At 38.0% G+C, this 18,988-nt stretch overlaps 2 protein-coding genes across 3 annotated transcripts in view; both read right to left on the bottom strand.

Annotated features, from left to right (window-relative positions):
• The window catches only part of cacna2d2b (calcium channel, voltage-dependent, alpha 2/delta subunit 2b), a 34,125-nt gene extending 27,435 nt beyond the window's left edge, over window positions 1-6,690 (bottom strand). Inside the window, exon 1 of one of the 2 annotated variants that reach the window (XM_055026480.1) lies at window positions 6,227-6,690. In XM_055026480.1, the coding sequence (XP_054882455.1) occupies window positions 6,227-6,342 (116 nt within the window). In that variant the 5' untranslated portion in view covers window positions 6,343-6,690. The remainder of the gene's footprint in view (window positions 1-6,226) is intronic. The other variant, XM_055026477.1, reaches the window with a different exon arrangement.
• A 5,666-nt stretch (window positions 6,691-12,356) lies between these two features.
• Window positions 12,357-18,983, bottom strand: LOC129357121 (aminoacylase-1A-like). The gene is made up of 16 exons (XM_055026600.1): window positions 18,965-18,983; window positions 18,756-18,876; window positions 18,488-18,630; window positions 17,390-17,454; window positions 17,198-17,302; window positions 17,010-17,104; window positions 16,738-16,814; window positions 16,029-16,118; window positions 15,460-15,516; window positions 15,287-15,360; window positions 14,989-15,038; window positions 14,035-14,179; window positions 13,870-13,938; window positions 13,656-13,735; window positions 12,956-13,016; window positions 12,357-12,859 (listed from the first exon to the last, which is right to left on the bottom strand). The coding sequence occupies exons 3-16, from the start codon at window positions 18,612-18,614 to the stop codon at window positions 12,695-12,697; spliced, it is 1,260 nt and encodes a 419-aa protein (XP_054882575.1). The 5' UTR covers window positions 18,615-18,630; window positions 18,756-18,876; window positions 18,965-18,983; the 3' UTR covers window positions 12,357-12,694.
• Between the last annotated feature and the right edge of the window lie 5 nt (window positions 18,984-18,988).

Genomic DNA, 18,988 nt, shown 5'->3' with positions numbered 1-18,988 from the left:
AGATGGATCTGTAAATACGTAACACATAAAAGTCATAGAATACTTAGTAAATTCTTTCTCGTTTAGTTTATACACACAGCTCATTTGTGCTGTCTTAATATACAAGGCAGGAGCATAAGCACTTCTTACAGTGATCTGCAATTTCAATGCAACCCACACATTTTACACATCACATCAGAACAATCCTGCAGTGTAAGAAATCACGTCTTTTATATTTAACATCATCTTGAGCTGTGAGCCAAGAACATTAGCAGACATTTTAAAAGACAGATTATGTCATTCTGTCCTCAACTAAAGACAATTATGGAGAATGTTGGATCCTGCATCAGTACAGGTGAAGAACTCCTTCTAGTGTTGGTCTCTTCCACAGTTTTGACCTTTATTTCCTAACTGAGCTTTTTACTTGATAGTTCAGTCAGGAAGCCCAGCTGCATGGCCAGAGAATCACGCTGGCTGCTTTAAGTGCCCAGAGAGTGGATTCATTATCAGTCAGACAGCTTGGAGCAGAGTTACAAGACAACATAACGGATTAATGCCTTGCTGGGCTTGTTCCTACTGTCAGACGAGGCACAAATCTTCTCCACAGAAAGATACAGCCTTTTGAATGTTACAAATCGTCCCTCTTCTCATTTTCTATTCTAGCCGAACTGCAATACAAAGTTCAGATTTGATCATGAAAAGACTTGCTCTATTTACAGTGTTCATTTTTTTTACATTCTTTGATAAAAAGGACAAAAATAGGAAAGCAACGTGAAACTCAAGCGAGAATTTTTGTTTTAACTCTATCTCGCTCAATGCTCATTGTGAAGTTGAATGTCTTTGCAGAGCACGATTTAAACGTAAAATGATCTTCAGCTTGAGGCGATTGAGGCAGCAGGAGAAAAATAACAAGAAATGCTCTAAAAAGATCTGCAGCAGAAAACATTCCCTTCACCTCACAACACAGTATGAAGCAAAACTCTGAATATTTTATGGACAGCACTTAAAAAATGCATCCCAGTCGTAATGAGGTTTAATTGTTAAGTGTTGATCAAAGAAAGTGCAGCCCACACTAGCTGATCAAATCAAAACATTCAATAAATAATAAATAATAAATGAGTGACTGTTTTCTCATCCAAATACAGACATCTGTGAAACCTCTCTGATCAGCTTTTAAATATTTTAAGATAACGCAGTTATTTTTAGTTGTGACGCTCATTAAAAGACATGTGAGCATAACTGTAGGTCTGCTCCATGTCACACTGCAAAGAGGTGTTCACATTATGGAGTGAGGGCTTGATTTAAAATGCATAAAAGCCCAGGGGCCAACAGTGGTTCCTGACAATATTTTGAACTACGAGAGCTACATAAAAATGAACAGTTCAATGATGGATCATAAATGATACATTTAAGAAAGAAGCCAGACTTTAAAACTGCAATTGCCCCTGGGCTACACTTTTGATATGCCTCTCAAAATGCAAAATGTGAATCACAGAATACATGTGAGTCACATAGAGAACTTAGGTTAGCACAAGACTTCATACCAACGTTGTTTTGCAGTCATACAGTGTGAACATATATCCTCATCAGCCACTGTATTATGTATGCTATTTAATTTATTAACTGTGCAGGTTAGTACTGGGTTGGACCTCATTTTCCCTTCAGAACTGCATTATTTCTGGATGGCATAGACTGAAAGGTGTGAGAATAATTTGTCAGCTGCATGTCCAGGGTAGAAGTCTCCCACTCCACTGCATCTCATAGGTACTCTAACAGACTGAGAGCAAAATTAGCTGATTATGTTCAAGGAACCAGTTTAAGATGATCTAAGCAATGATTTGTAAAACAGCCATAAGAAAATGGGTGCACTGCAGCCTTAAAGTTTCCTTTTGGAACTTCCTGTTTGATTTTGGCAATATTTGGCTGTCTCGTTCCAGACAACTTCACCTCCTGTAATTCCCACCTGTTATGAGTCTGTGCCATGACCTAATGACATCCACCAGTGTCTCATTGTCTTCCTTTGTTTGTCTATTTGTTCCTCAATCTGCCAACTCACACTAAGCGGTTCATCTTCATCTCAAATTCTTTGTCGTAATCCTAATGCTGTGCTCATATCATTGTGACTTGTATTTTTAGACTTGTCTCTGCCTTTGTGAATTCATCCCACTGTGTTGAGTCTTGTATAAAAGTTCTCCAGTCTGTGCCTTATAACAGCATCTTGCAGCCAATTAACTTGTATAAAAAATAATTACCTTCTGTAAATGTTTTTATCTGTTAAAATGTTACCTATATTTTATTTATGCCAGTTTGTGCATTGGTATTTTTCATCTGAACATGATTGTAAAACTGTACAAAGCACAATTCTACACTTAAATACTGTGGTACTTTCTTTTTAACATTTAAAATAAAAAGCTTTTTGCAATAGAGACAGATCACCGAGGCAGGATATATGGTCAAAAGATAAAAATAATCTCTTTTTTTCCTATTTTCTAGGAATAAAATGCACTAGAGATCTGGTCATGAATAATACATGAATGAACCGCACAGTTAAAACCTTGAAAGCATAAAAGGGATAAAACTAAAGTAGAGACCTTACTTAATTTAATGAAAAAATCTTCATGTAAGTTATCCATAAAATTCCAAACATTTCAGTGCTGAATATCACACCTTCATCGCACATTTTGTACTTAAGTATCATCATAAAACCCACAAGTGGGTTTTTTGGCAGCCATGCGATATGTGTAAAAACTCAGCATCTAAAACAAGTTCATTTGTAAATGTAACATAATTTTAGTTCATATTGTAAATGACAGAAGTAGCCCTACCTCTAACTGTGTCTGGCATTTGGGTTTCTAATATTTTGGTAAATTCTTATTATGAGTTATATGATGAGCGTAATGCTAATGCAAACCAACCCCTGCAGATGGTCTTCCTCTTTTCTGACTCTTGCAGTAACCTATTCTTTTATAAAATGTCTCTGTTTTTCATTCTGTGCATTTTTGCTTCACTGCACTGTTTCTCTGTATTTGATCGATATCAGACGATACTAAACCTTACTTATCTGTATTAGTATCAAAAGTGACAAAAGTAGATTGGTGCATCCTCACTCCAGGTTTGTCATATGTCATAGTGAGTATTAGTATTATTTTGTAGACTTATTCTTCCATTAATGCTGCTATCTTTCTTTAATAAATGATCTCTGACATGGATCTATTAATTCTTTTAGCCCGTCTGAATTCTTCTCTTCCACCTTTGTTGTGAAGTGCCATTTGTTTTAGCTGGCCAACCCAAGTTTCTTGAACTCATCCGCTTTCAATAATTAAAATCCTTCATCTTCACTTTCACTAATTGAAACACAAATATCTTTTTCTTGATTCTATTGACTCATACCTCTTCTGTTCAGAGCATACTTCTATCTCTCCAGACTGTCTTTCAGCAGCACCATAATCTCACTACAACTCACAGTCATCATCATTAAATGGGGAATCCTTATCTCCACTCCAGAACAAAATAGACAGGAGTTTTGAATCTTGTTTGTGTTGTTCATAGTGTTTGCTGCAATGACTTTTTTAGAAGTGTCCCACTCTTAAAAAAAAAAAAAAAAAACAGTCACTTTTTGTGACTCTTCCCTCAGGCTTGAGGGACATAGGAACTAGATGTTACATTTCCGTCAGATTAAGAAAATGTATTAAGTCCTGGTATTCCAACTAATTTATTCTAATTAAAGCATCTGATTTCAACTAAAAGCTCCTGCCTCGCAATTATTGGAACAACCACTCAATACCTGAGTCACAACAACTCCTAAAGAGGCTTAGCAAATTTATACATTATTATGTATAGTTTAATTAGATTTTTTTGATTAATGCAAATGAGTATGTTGTCTGTCATTTGCATTTAACAATATTAAATATAATATTGAAAAATAGGTTACACATAAACAATTTCTAAATCTAATTATAACAACATTAATTCAAACATATTCATATGCCTTGAACTTTTTTTTCACACTTTATGTTACACCTGCCAACCTAAAAGTATTTGATTGAATATTTATGTAATAGACCGACACAAAGTGCATAATTAAGAAGAAGGAAGAGATGGCTTCCAACATTTTAGCAAACAAAAACATGAAGAAAGTGGTGTCCACTGATGCCCTCAAATAAACTATTGCCCCTCAGAAGCCAAGGGCTTCTGCATTATTTAGTCCCAGTAGCAAACTGAATTCCTTACTGGTTTATCAGAAAACATTAATGAACAAACAGCATCATGAAGACCAAGAAACACAGCAGCCGGTTTAATAGAAAGTTGTGGAGAATTATTCGTATTGCACTCAGCAACTCTGGCTTTCTGAAAGAGTGAATGACGAAGTCCACTGGTCTTAGACTAGCAGAATCTGGTCAGAGCTACTGGGAAGACAGATGCTCTCCAAGGCAGTCTTGGGAGTAGCAGCATATTGTAAACTGGGGCAGAGGTTCACCTTCCATAGCACAACCCTAAAAATAAAATCACAGCTTGCTCTATCTATCTATCTATCTATCTATCTATCTATCTATCTATCTATCTATCTATCTATCTATCTATCTATCTATCTATCTATCTATCTATCTATCTATCTATCTATCTATCTATCTATCTATCTATCTATCTATCTATCTATCTATCTATCTATCTATCTATCTATCTATCTATCTATCTATCTATCTATCTATCTATCTATCTATCTATCTATCTATCTATCTATCTATCTATCTATCTATCTATCTATCTATCTATCTATCTATCTATCTATCTATCTATCTATCTATCTATCTATCTATCTATCTATCTATCTATCTATCTATCTATCTATCTATCTATCTATCTATCTATCTATCTATCTATCTATCTATCTATCTATCTATCTATCTATCTATCTATCTATCTATCTATCTATCTATCTATCTATCTATCTATCTATCTATCTATCTATCTATCTATCTATCTATCTATCTATCTATCTATCTATCTATCTATCTATCTATCTATCTATCTATCTATCTATCAATCTGACTGTCTGCAGGGATAAACTCAGTAGTGGATCTTCAGAGAGGCAGCTCTGCTTCATTTAGCTTACTTGAAGACACCCTGGGTGCAGGGCAATGTAGCTGTTTTAGAGCACTCAGCATAAAAACCATCACAAGCAAGGGGAGGCGGAAGAGAAAGCCGTGACTACACATTTCCAACACCCTAATTCATCATAAAACTCTCTCACACACCGTCAGTGGCCAACAACCCCAGGATTTACAGCCCCCTGTTCTAATGGGTAAATACACCTCGGATCTCCAGTTGTGATTGGCCAGAAATCCTTCGCCATGAACCGTGAAGATGAGTTGACCATCTGCTCATTTCCTCTCTCCAGAGCTGCCCGATTGTTGAGGCTGGAGGAGGGCCGACAGAGAACTGCGGTCCAAAGCGAGCCCCAAGCTGTACTCAACAGTGACGAGTTAACCCTCTCCAGGCAGATGTTGCAGATTTGCAACAGCTCAGTGCTACTTAGCTAGTCTTTGCAAGTAATTTGAGCCTGAGAGGGTTAAAGGTTGGGAATGAAGAACAAAAAAAACAAAAAAAGGGAAGAAAACAGGGGACTTGTCTTCCAGGAGCAGTTTCAGCAAGAAGAGGGGAGGAAAAAACACATCTTTCTTGAGCATCGAAAAGCTTTTAGATCAAGCAATATAATGAAAAATATGCTTTCCAGGTTTATTTTTTTCATTTCACAGCTGCACAAAATTGTTCACGTTTTGTCTCGGAATCTAAATCAATCAACACAACATCTCCCAAACTTAACTAAAATGGATTTATCAGGAATATTTCAAACTCCAGCAGGAGGCTAAATGCCAAAAGAGCTTCAGATCAGCCAATAATCAAAGCTGTCTCTCACTCTCATCAAATGGTAATAAGGAAGCTAAATCACGGGAAAGATTCAACTAAACTAGATCAAACTTAATAAACCGACTTTATGATGTGTCTGCATGTCTGGCATCTTGTTGCTCACACGTTCCTGCAAATGGTGCCTAAAGATCTCTGCTGTATGCTGAGCCACAGTGTGGACAACACCTTTCAGAGCACTGCGTGTACATGAGTGGAAGTCACCAACACACCATACAATTATGCAACAGCAGAAAACGAGTGACAGAGTTCCATCTCTGGAGTGGTGAAGCTCAAAGTTGTCTCATATGAGACGCTGCCTTTCCCAGTCAGGTTCACTTACGTGTATTGCTGTGGGAATGTGAGACCCTCTGCTCCAGGCCACGATGCGCTGAAAATCAGGAGGACTTGGACTGATACTAAGCAGACGATGCTGCGAAATTTTTTTCCTATCGCCATTTTCCATGAAAATAAAAAAATAAAAATAAAAAAATACAATGAAATAAAATTGTCCCCAAATGGCTTTGGGTGCGTGGATGAAGCTCTAGTGTCGGAAGGGAAGGAGGTGGGAGAGGAGGGGTGGGATACAGACAGCGAGCAGGTGTGAACGTCCGGATCAGTTTCCCGACGACTTCATATCGGTTTCTGCGGTCAGGTGAAGGCGGAGGAGGCGGCGATCATCCGTGGAGGCATCGTGGACGGTGGAGGGAGATGCACTGCTGCAGCTGCCAAGACACTGCAGAGTCTCTGCTTCTGCTCTCTCTCTCTCTCTCTCTCTCTCTCTCTCTCTGTTTCTCTCTCTCTCTCACACACACACACACACGCACGCGCGCAAACACTCCAACCAACAACATAGGCTGGCGCGTTCACGACAGCTCTCTCTCTCTCTCTCTCTGTCCTCGCTGTTTCTCCCTCAGCCGTGCGCGCTCACGCTCACCAGGCAACAGAGCAGCAGCAGCATCTCGTTTGGCTTTATTTATCTCCGCAGAGCCACGTGGGATTTGTCTTTGCTATATTTTTGGATCTATGACCACCAGCGCTTCTTCCACTAAACAATGAAAAGAGATGAATGAGCAAATCAACTGCAGCTGTTTGAATACAAACGTGCAAACCAGAACAACCTATAAAATCACATATAAATTACAGATCATTTATTTAGGACGATAAATTGTTGTGTTGTGGAAGAAAATGAAATAATCAAATGGGTTTTTTTAAACATGTTGAATAAAGGTTAATGCAGACTCAGACCAATTTCACATTTGTTTCTACTCAATGTTTGGCCTTTCTCTATAAAGTGGATGGATGGATGGATGAATGAATGGATGGATGGATGGATGGATGGATGGATGGATGGATGGATGGATGGATGGATGGATGGATGGATGGATGGATGGATGGATGGATGGATGGATGGATGGATGGATGGATGGATGGATGGATGGATGGATGGATGGATGGATGGATGGATGGATGGATGGATGGAAGCCTTTTGAAAACTGTTCACAGTTTCACACTTTGCTTCTAAAGCACAATGACAAAAAAAAAAATAAAATAAATAAAGATCATATCTGTCAGCGCTGCATTGATCTCAGATACTGGCTGTCCAAAAGACAGATTTTAAAATTTATTTTGCAAGCAGATTGTAGCTACAATTTAACCTCTTTTGGTCTTTTGGTTTATATTTCCACTGAGTGTAACTTTGCTGCTGTTCTAAAGTTTCTTCACTGGTTTCCCATTAAATGAACAATTAACTCTCATTAATTGTTTCTATTAATAGATGTGGCTCTTTTGTGGTACTGAATGCACCCCGTGTACTCTGAAAATGTAAAGTCTGCACTTTTAAGAGTCCACATGAGGCTATACTTCCTTTTAACCTTTCATTTACTCTTGCATATTTTCGTTAAACGTTCAGAACATCTGTTTAAGCGTACATAACATAGAAACGCTAAAAAATACATGCAGATGATGCAAAATGTAAATAAGAAAAACAAGGCAACAATGATGGTTCATAATCTATGTAACAGATTTATTTTAGCTTTTAAACATTCCCTCTTTGTTCAATCACGCGATCTTTCATTTGCTAAGACTTGGAGGATGGGGGATGAGTGCATAGACAAGTACAAGAGAATGTGTTGGCCACTGTAGTACGGCACGGTGCCAGCAAAACCACAGTGCCTGGCAGACTACAATTAATCCCTTGTTTAAGGGGGAATCTTGTTTCCATCACAGAAGGTTTCAGCTGCAATTACCGCCAGAGGACAGTTGTAGTTACACTGCAGAGCAACACGGCAGAATGCGTCGCCATTTAATTTCTTTACATTCTTTTATTAACTGCAGCTTCTGTGAGGGTTGGCAGCGCTCCCCTGAAGCATGAAACTAAACCTTGAGATGCTGCAGATGTCCAAACGAGATGCTTTTTAGGATGCATGGTCACTTCTTCAATAATTTGCTAATTGCATAAGGTGAGGGTTTTTTTCTGTTGCTCATGCGCTCTAGAGGCATAAGTCACTGTCTGTCTAGCTATTTGTTTGAGAGAGATTTAATTCTCAAATTAAAATGTTTAGAAAGAATCAACCTTCATTCAAGCAAAAGTATTCAATGGCATCACTTACAAGTCCAATAAAATTACAACACCTGAAGCTGTTTTCTTCCTAAGTTTACAGGGAACCTTGTTCGAGTGCACGGTATTATCAACTCTTAAATCTTTTAAGTCATATCTGATATATGCAGCCTTTTTATAACATCTGAAGGAAGCATAGTTATTTATTTGTGCTATGAAGTAGCACTACGTGGCTGAAAAATGTTAGTGCTGAAATACTTTTTAAGGAGTTGTTTTTGCAGAAAGATTGTTGACACCAGTAAGGTCGATCTGACCTAACTTCCTTGCTTGTAAAGTACAAAGCTGGACCAAAACACGGGATGGGAAGTAAGCTGTTTAGATAGATAAGAGGAACAATTGTGATGAATTGGCTTATTCGGCAGTTCTGATGTGGAGCAGTGTTTAGGTCAAGAGGTCATTAGTGTTCCAGAGAAACTCCAAACACACTCAGTCAATGGGCAGCCAAGCAAACCAACATAGTTATCTGGATTGGTCAAAACTGCCTGTTGACAAAGAACGGGGAGATTTTGGGGGATTTGGGGAAAGACTTTGAAACGATGTTTTTGTATTGATGCATCCGTGATAGACGTGTTAATAAATCTCCCGACCCGTCGTGGCTGGCAGTAAAGGACTCGTCTCTGAGTTTTATTTGTTTACCCGTATATTTGAGAGTTTTGCGCAGTTCGATTCTCCTATAAAAACACACAAGGTTACTTTAAAAATGAATGTTCGATTTTCTCTTCACTTCAGAATAAATTAAACAACGGATTTCTTTTTTATGTTTCCAGCATTAGAATATGTTAATGCAGAACAACAACACTTCATTTTAAAAACGTTTACGCGTCTTAAGCAGCGAGGACTGTCATCGTGGAGGGTGCTGAAATGTACACATTTCTGCTTTTCCACATTCGCCAAAGTTTTCCCAAATTAACAGTAAAAGCAACACGTCCTCTACAAACTGCCAAGCAGCAGCAATGGGATGCACAGCTCGACGTTCTCATGCTCGACAGCCGGCATGATGACTGCACCTGCCCCCTCTGGGAGGAAGGATGTGGCTTCTGCTTTTATTCGTCTCCCTGACGGCCCCATGTGTCATGTCCTGGGGAGAGAGAAGACTAATTACTGGCTGCTCAGTCTTCCTGTCGCTGCCCCCCCTCCGAGAGACATGCTCAGTTAATTGGAGAACAAATCCAAAGAGGGCTGTGCTGAAGATGAGACTGACCTTAACCTAATGTAAACAACATAATACATCAAATATGTTGTTTATTTCTCACCTCTTTCTGTTCTATTCTTCCAGTTCCAAAACATATTCCCTCGTTGTAAGCTATTTTGAGCACACAAATTAAAACTGTGGGCCAGTTTGTCAGTTTTTATAAAAACATTCTTGCTTCCACATCTTAACGATGTAACACTAATAACCCTGATAAACCAAGATATTGTACTTGGATGTTAAACTTTACAGCCAGAAAAAAGCTCTAGACCTGTATAGTCAGATCTGAGCTGCAGCGGTAAAGCTCGGGAGCTCAGTGTTCCCACAGCGCAAAACTCTCCTTCTCAGTATGCTGTTCACATCCACCAGGATTCTCATTGTGTCTGGATAAAATCTGACCCATTTTGCAAGGAAATGTCTGCTATAGGGAAACATTATACAACTTATTCACAGTCCTATTACAAACATCACAACTTCATTGAAGGACAGTAAAAGCCTTAAGCAAAAGGCATATGAAACCTTTTTACTGCATCTACAGATGCGTCCAGGACCCATTCAAAGGACATTTTAGTAGGGAAGCATGGAAATGTAAAATAATGGATCTGTACATAACTTCATAAGCATTATTGTCATTATAACTGTAGGAATTTAATGCCTTTGAACTTTGTGACATGCTATAGAAGCACCTTACATTCAGTGCTGCAAGTCTGGGTACGTCTCCACCAGCTTCATGCATCCAAAAGCTGAAAATGTTTCCCCATTCTTCATTACATAACAACTGAAGCTCAGAAACAGCATCTGTGCATATAAATTTTCAAGCAATACCGCAAATTCTCAAACGGATTGAGGTCTGAACTTTGACTGAGCCGTTCTGACACGTAGAAATGCAGTGAACGGTACCATTAGTTTAAGTTTGTTATCCAACAAACTCCACAACATCATCCTGCCAGCATCATGTTTTGCAAAAGGGTAGTATGGTTACAGAGGATTTTTAGCTTCACAAACAATATTTTCACTGTAAAGAGTTTAACTTAGAGACATATGAGCAGAAAACCGACTTCCACATCATTTGAATGAATCCCATTGTGGCAAACTGCAGATGACTTCTTCTGATGATGGGTTTCTTTATGCCAATGTGCCATAAACTCAAGATCTCTGGGCCAGAACATTTTTGTAAGGATGGCTAGGACAGGCCCAGGAAAAAATTTTATGGGGAGCACAGCTACATATATCTTTAAGATTTACAGATTAAAGCATTTCTTGCCTGTTCTGTTAATTTAGGCGGACAGCCATGACTTGGTTACCTTCTAATGCCAGTTTGTTGTACTGAATTTAACTTATGGATTTCAGAGTAAACAGAGTTGAATAAAAGTAGAACCCCACACTTCTATATATATTTGATCCTTTTCCTTCCACGTCACAGTAATGTAAAGCTTTGTGTTGTTTTATCAGACAATGCCAGTACATAAATTGACGTTTTTACTCTAACACGACAAATGATTAAAAAGGTGTTTAAAGCAGTGATTTTAACCACCCTGCACTAATGACATGTCACCACAACAAGAGAAGCTGCAGTGCCAGGTCCCTGGGTCTGTAGGATTGCAGCAACAAAGGAACTTGAGTGTACACCTCATCTTCTCATGTCATGAATATCTTCTTACCCCCTAGAGTATTTTCAGCCAAATGAGTGGAAACATCTGCCAAAGGACAATATGAACATGTCTCTGCCTCCCTGTTTTCACTGCCTTCCTTCTAGTTAAACATCAATTAACAAACAACACAGTAACAAGAAAGCAGTGGCTGAGAAACTTATTCCTGTCAATTTATTTGACCAAATTCAAGTGAATTAATTCTTTGTGCTCGCTGCACCCTGTGGATCTGATACTAGTTTGAAATTAGGCTCCCCTGATTGTATTTTCTTGTACTGAAAATCTTCAGAAAGTGCCCACAGTGTGAAACCCCAGATTAATTTCTCTTTTCTGTGTTGTCAACTAAATTAGTCATCTCAAGTGTTCATAGCTGTAATTTATCAAGACAGTGTTGGCTGAACTCTTTTTTTTTTCTCCCCACTGGACTCTAATTTTGAGGTGTTCAAATTAAAGGCAGCACTGATGGCTTTAATCATGTATTTATTGATGTCGTTGCAAATCGGTTTAGTCCCAAAGGCAGATTAGCACCTCAGGTGGAGGTTAATTGCTTGCAATAAACAGACATTGTAATTAAACCTCTCATTTATGTGGCCTCTGATTAGACCCATTGCCACTACTGAATTTGAGGTACAAATTTGAAAGCATGTCCCTGACAAAATCCAAATTACACACTAAAATATGCAATTATGCAACATAAATTGCCACTTCAAAACTTTCATAAAAGACAAATGATGCCAGCATAAAAGAAACATCAGACTTAAATCTTGACATTCCGAAGCAACAGAGCCAACCACAGACAAATTACTTCAACTTGTTTTCTTCATTTCGTTAAGATGTTTTAGAGTAAATTTGGGCAATAAGTGATTTCAGCTGAAAACTATATAATATGATCTGAAAAGCAACTATGAGACTCATCGTAATTCAGCAAGAGCTTCAGAGACCCAGAGCTCTGGATCGTCAAATTTGACATTTGTGGAAAAAAAGTAAGACTTGGGTGAAAGACAAAACAAACGTCTTCATTATTCTATTGTTTATTAAATAAAATTGTATTTGCTGAATAATCATTTACAATTAAATAGATGTGTGATCTTCATCATATAACGGTTATACAAGTGAAAACAATCTTTAGCACAATAGGTGATTTTTTTTTCTTTAGGATGATATGAATCTGATGCAAATGGATATAATTCAAAACTACCTGAGAATAATTCAAAATTAAGAAGTATCAAAGTTTAAGTGCTCAGTTTGGCTTCATCATGTACATGTTGTTATTCTTTGGTAATCTCTGCAAATTCCTCAAGTTAAATATTCGTATAGCCAGTGAAAAGTGTTTCGGAGAGGATTAAAGATCGACTAAGCCTCGTCAGGCGAGGCAGGAACGGCGGTCAGAGCCGGGATGAGCCTCTCGTACACGCCGATGCCGTTCAGGAAGACTCGCTCATTCAGGTGTTCGTTATGATCGTGCAGCAGAATGGGGGTCCTGTTCATTGGCGAAAAGCCAATAGCAGGGATGCCCACCTGGAGTAATTAAAAAACAGGTCAGAGACAAAGACTGATTCAATTGTGTAATTTTAAATGGTCACAAAAAGGCTGCAGGCTTTTTTTAATACTCACTGCTCTGATGAAACGGCTGTCGGTGGCAGCTGGGAATATCTCCTTTTCCAAAGTCATATTCCTGCAGTGGAGATGATGGTATGATACATAACAAATGCAAAGCATTTCCAGGCACTGTGATGAATAAATAAAACTGTTCCTCGCCAAACACAGGAACAAGAATTTTATAAGCATCTGCAGCAGATTTGAGAAAACTTATGAAGGAAAAACCTTAGATGGGTTGTCTAAACTAAAATACAAATGAAAATATCTAAATGTTATGCTTGAGTACTGCATGCAAGTAAAAGTCTCACATTTACTGTACACCAGGAGAACTGATTCACAGGAAACTTAAAGCAGATGTAATAAGTGGAGGCAAATGATCCAAAAGCTCAGCATTTTTGAAATAACTTTGAGGAGAGTTAAATTCAATTTGTATAAGAATGCATTTATTGGTCATTTTGTTTCATTAACACAGGGTTCCATGAGTATGACTATATTTAGGCCATTATGTATAATTCTGGGTGTGAAATACATAAAATCCAACGCAGTACTCCCAGTTCTTATCCTCAATTCAAAGTTGTGCACCCTGTTTCCAAATTTAGTTCCAGTTGGTTTTTGCATCCCAGAAAAAGAACTTATTGATCAAACAGTTAAAAACTCCTAAAATAATCTGACATGAAGGATTTACATGTCAACATCTGACCTGCAAAGTACTCACAATGACTTGCAGGCGGCACTGAATGCGCTCCACCAGGGATCGTTCTCAGCTGTGGATGTGATGTTCTGGTTCATGTGTTTCTGCAAAGAAACTATTTAGCTTCATTCAACAAAACCCAACAAACCGGCAAAGAATGAGTCACTGAGAGAAGCAGCCAATAGTCGATCACATAGTTCAGTAGATTGTTTGTCTAACCTGGAGGAAATTCACTGACCTGAGCAAACTCATACGTGACATCCTCTCCTGCATCTTTACACCACTGCTTGATCTGCTTTTCAAACTCCTGATGAGGAATTTGAATGTTTAATGTTCAGCGTTTACATTAAACATGAGGGTTCTTCGCTGTGGAGTTACATGTCAATAATGCAGCATTACGCACCTGGAGGTTTACTGTGGGGGGGATTCTTAAGTCGAAGCTGACATCCATTTCAGCTGGGATGACATTGTAGGCCACGCCTCCTTTAACCATGGTCATGTTCACAGTGGTGACGTCTCCCAGTGTGAAACACTCACTGGTGTTTAACCTGCCAGACATAACAAGGGCAGTGAGAAACGCCACATTCAAAAAGGAAAACTATGACTGCCACAGGAGGGCAACTACAACTGCTAAAAATTTTTTTTTTTTTAAATCAGGACAAACATGGATATTTAATATAAATTATGCATAACACCTGGAAATAGAAGTAAAATGATTAAAACAAATGTAAAACTGTCTGTAAAAAGTAATGCATGATGCAAACCACAGTAAAGAAGAAAAATAGGATTTTCTCCACATTTATTCACACAAAATGGTTAAAATAACGCAGCCACATCAAAGCAGCTGTTTACGTTTACAACTTTTTTACTCAGCAGCTTCTGAGTCTGGTAAGAGAGTGAAAGACGTCTCAAAGAAAATTCAAATGAACAAATTTTGCCATGAAAAATACCTGAACGTTCAAGTTCGCCCTGAGAGTAAACCACAAGATGATGGAGGAAGTCTCCAATAACCCAAACAAACTGCGACAGTTGAAATGAAAGTACTCAGCTGGCCTCACACGCCATTATTTACAAAATATGATGCCAGCTTGTGCACCTCTGAAAACTCTGTTTACAGTTTACTCAGACAAGATCGCTTTTGAAAATTGATATTGAAATTTCAAAGCTCAATATTACTAAAAAAAGGTTTCTTTTTTTTTTTTTACATTTCTTAACATAACTAATAATACTAGTACATCACACTTTCTTACTCATTTTAAACTAAAGCAAGCTGGAATATGAATAATGTGCAATATAAAAAAAATTCAGACTTTCACATAAAAGACGATTTAATGCAGGGGAATCTAAACTATCTCACCGATGTTTCTCCTTCTCTCTGAAGTCCAGAAAAGAGTTGATGACTTGTCGCTGTAACAAGGAAAAGAAACTGATTTGTTTTGTCTCAGTTTTTGTAATGAGAAAATTTGTGATTCAATGATTTTATTGCTTGTAAGCTTGGCAGAAGATTTACTTTTATACAACTGATTTATGCTAAGATTTGTGATTTATACTATTAAAAATGATCAGTTCAGCTAAAAAAAAAAAAAACCTCAGTGCACACAATGTTTTAAGAAAAATGTTTTAAACATGTTGGGAGAAAAATGAAAGGATCTTACAAGTTTTTCTGCAGCTGTGTTTTCCACAAACCTAGAGCCATGACCAGGACTTCCCGGGCAGCGGACAGTAATCCCTGAAAAGGAGACCGTGGTCAGGTTTTCTTTTCATTCTTGGGCAGAAAGACTGAAAGCCGTGCAGGAGCCTTACATCCTTATATGTGTTGAATACTCACACCAGGGGTTCCTTTCTCCATAAAACACAGTGAAAGCCTCACCAGGATTGGCCAGACCTCCAGAACACAAACAAGAAAGTTCAGTCTCTGAAAAGGGTTTTAAATAAGTTCACTATGAATTTATGGCAAGTATTTCTACAAAACCAGATAGACTGACAGATCTCTTTATATTATGGGATGGAGACTAAAGAGTGGGAATCCAAACAATAAGAAAATCCATGCTATATTTGCATTTTCCATTTGCATCCAGGATGGAAAAATACCAGGACAAAATGTTAGACTCTGAAGGAAACCCATGTTGTCTCAGACTTACAATTTCTTCAAAGATTTTTTACAATTTAGATTATTGAGCAGTCTTCAAGGAAGATATGCGTTACACAACTTTGATCTCTTACATGATTAAATAGTAATTCCTCCTTAAAATGTTATCCTGTTTCTTACATAATACTTGTTAAGTATGCTTCATTTACAGTCCAGATGTTTTTCGTAACTACCTTTCTATGGGCTCAATTTAATTTAATCCAAATACATGTTTTTTTAGGAATGCATAAAAAAAATTATAAAGATACCTTCATCCAGAGCAAAGCCGATGTTTAACTTTTGAAACTCTGGATGCGTCACAAATGTTTCCATTCCCTTATGGCCTCCAACTTCTTCATCTGAAAAAATAAATCTCATAATCAGAGTTGTGAAAGTTTTAAACACATTTTTTTTTTTTTACTGAAAGATTATCTAGTTTTAAACAGTTACATCGAGTTTTTCAGTTGGTTTCAACAATGGCCACAAGTATAGTTTTCCCTTGTAAATTTGTTCCATAAATGTTATAATGTATTTAATAACATTACAGAAAAACACTTACACTTTACAGATACAAAGAGCGGGCTCATTTTTATTTTTTAAATGCCCTGGCACTTCAGTGTTCATAACGCCTTGAGCTCTTAAGAAGTAAAACAAGCCCACAGCAACACACGTCCTCTACTATACACACATAACAGTGGACAAAAAGCGATTTGGCATATATAAAGGTCCAGCACATATTAGCATCATCTGGAGGTTTATGATGGTAGGAGAGCAAAAAGACTGTTTCTGACATTACTCCTAAACCTCTAGATTCTCCTCATTGTTGTTCTTTAGACTTAGAGGCCTCAAGGTGTCATATTTATAGCCTTCTTGTCTTTCTGCATCCTATCAGACTTTCCAATGAAAGACGCTTTATGACATTCTTCTAAAGTCCTGAATAGCTGATGTATGAAGTGTGGACCCAGTCAAATAACTTACCAGGAACAAACATTAAATGCACAGTCCGTGTTGGTTTCCATCCCTGCGCCTTCAGTCTTCTGACCGCCTGAATGTATCTTTCCAGACAACAAATACCAAACTCAGCACGTATTATGACAAAGAAACCGTCTGAACAGACAAGAGAGCAGGTTCAGTGATTAAACAAGTTGTTCTCATTGCACATAAACACAAGTGAAGATCACAACAAAACTAGAGTCAAAATTCTGTTCAACAAAAGAAGCTATTATGGCAGTTTTTATTTTTATACCCACTGTATAGTCACACATTTCATGTCCTGAGATCCACGGGCAAAAATGTTACCCTCAGCATCTTTCATAGCACTGAAAGCATCGTATTTCCAGTGCTCCTGGAGAAGAGATTGATACCAAGTCTATTCCTTACTCATCTGTCTCAGGTAATAACAGGACAGTAACTCACAAAACCGAGGTCAAGCTCGTACCTGGTAAACAGGTACAACATCTGTGTGGGAGTTCAGTAAGACGGATTTTAAGGCGGGTTTCGTCCCTTCCCATGTCATGATAGATACAACTCTTCCTGGACAGACCTGAGAGCAGACGGACGGGTGAATTACAAAACATCTGTCACAAGCTTACAGATTGCTTGCATCTGATCATATCATGAAGTAAATCACCTCAATCTTTTTCATGGGAAGCTCCAGCTCCTCTGCTATTCTGTCCAAGAACCTGAGAGCAGAATCTACAAATGGAAAAACACACAGCTGGTTTTAACATCAATAGATATGTTCAAATTCTCTGGCACTAATCTTTTTCTTGTTGGTTCTTTACTGCTGTGAAAGTTTAGTATAATAATAAAAAAATACTAATTCAGAAACCAGCTATATTATAACACTTCTGCATGTTTTAGAGACTTTTAAATCCCAATAAGACAAAATTAGAGTGTCCACAAAAAATACGCTGAAACACAGTTTCTCAAGCTAATTTTCCAAGCAAAAATATAAATAGCAAAATTGGCAAGGTTGAATTTCTTGACACTGTGTTTTTGAGACAGAGAAGTTAGTTTTTTTTTTTTTTATGGTTTTGTGTTGCTGTGAGGGGTTTTTTCACAAAACTGAGGCAACAAAATGTGGAAAACAGCACGGAAATAATGTACGGAGGTCAAGAACATCCCATTTTGTTAGCAGGTATGAACTAATAATGTATTTGTACCAGAAAAAGCAATGTGTTGTACAGAGATTTGTACAGACAGAGCTTAAGCACAAATCTCTGTATGTTCTTAAGATCCATACAGACAGAGATTTAGATTTCCATTTCATTTCTTTTAAATAACTTTAAACTGCAGGCATGATACAAAAAATTGAGGAATTGAATTCATAGGTGCTTACAATCTTTGTGTACATCAACATTGGTGTCCATGCCTATTCCTAGCTACTATTGCCAGTTCTCTTGTGTTTGAACCCATTTCAGGGACATACGTTTTTGCTTCAAGTGAAAATGTCATCTTTGTGCCAAACTGTGGGCATATAATATGTAACTCATGTAGATAAGAACTTGGACTTTGATAAAGAAGCGGGTAATACAACAACCTGCTCCAACAATAGAATAAGCTTTAAAGATATTTTCAACTAAGTTGCATTGTGCAATAAGTAGCACATAAAAACTTGCATTGATCAAATATTAGCAACATAAAAAGTAGTGAAAACAAACAAAACTTGTTTAGAGGGATATTTAAACATATGATTTCACTTTGCTTGTGACAAAAGGAGTCTCACCATAGTCGGGGTCAGGGTGCACGGTTTTAAGACGGAGGTATTCCCTGAACAGAGTCACAGAGGGGTCCTCTCCTTCAGGGGAGCCCTGACCCCCTCCAATGACTGGACCGTCCTTGTCCGGTAGCATGGTGTGATTTCACTCCCTTAAAAACACAAAACGTATTTACGGTCAACTGTGCCAGTATACAAGTCAGAAGTGTCCAATCATATCTCATATTTAGACGGTGAACTCGGTCATTTCCGGAGGCTGTCGGTGCAGATACCGTACCTGTTTTCCGCTCTCAGTTCTGCTGCTAATGTCACGCTAACAGTCGGCTAGCCTTGTGAAAGGTAACCTGAGCTTCAGCAGCAGTGGCAGCTTCCTTCCTCATTGACTAGCTTGAGCCAAACTGTCGGCGCAAGAGGTCAAATAGAATATATGTGCATATTTGTTTTACTTTTAAGGATTAGTTAAGATTACTCACTGGCTGTACTCACCGGAGGCAGTCAACCCACAAAAAG

Source organism: Poeciliopsis prolifica, unplaced genomic scaffold (genome assembly GCF_027474105.1).
Source record: "Poeciliopsis prolifica strain line A6 unplaced genomic scaffold, Auburn_PproV2 SCAFFOLD003, whole genome shotgun sequence".
NCBI classification, from domain to species: Eukaryota; Metazoa; Chordata; class Actinopteri; order Cyprinodontiformes; family Poeciliidae; genus Poeciliopsis; species Poeciliopsis prolifica.
This window is presented reverse-complemented; position numbering and strand designations above follow the sequence as displayed.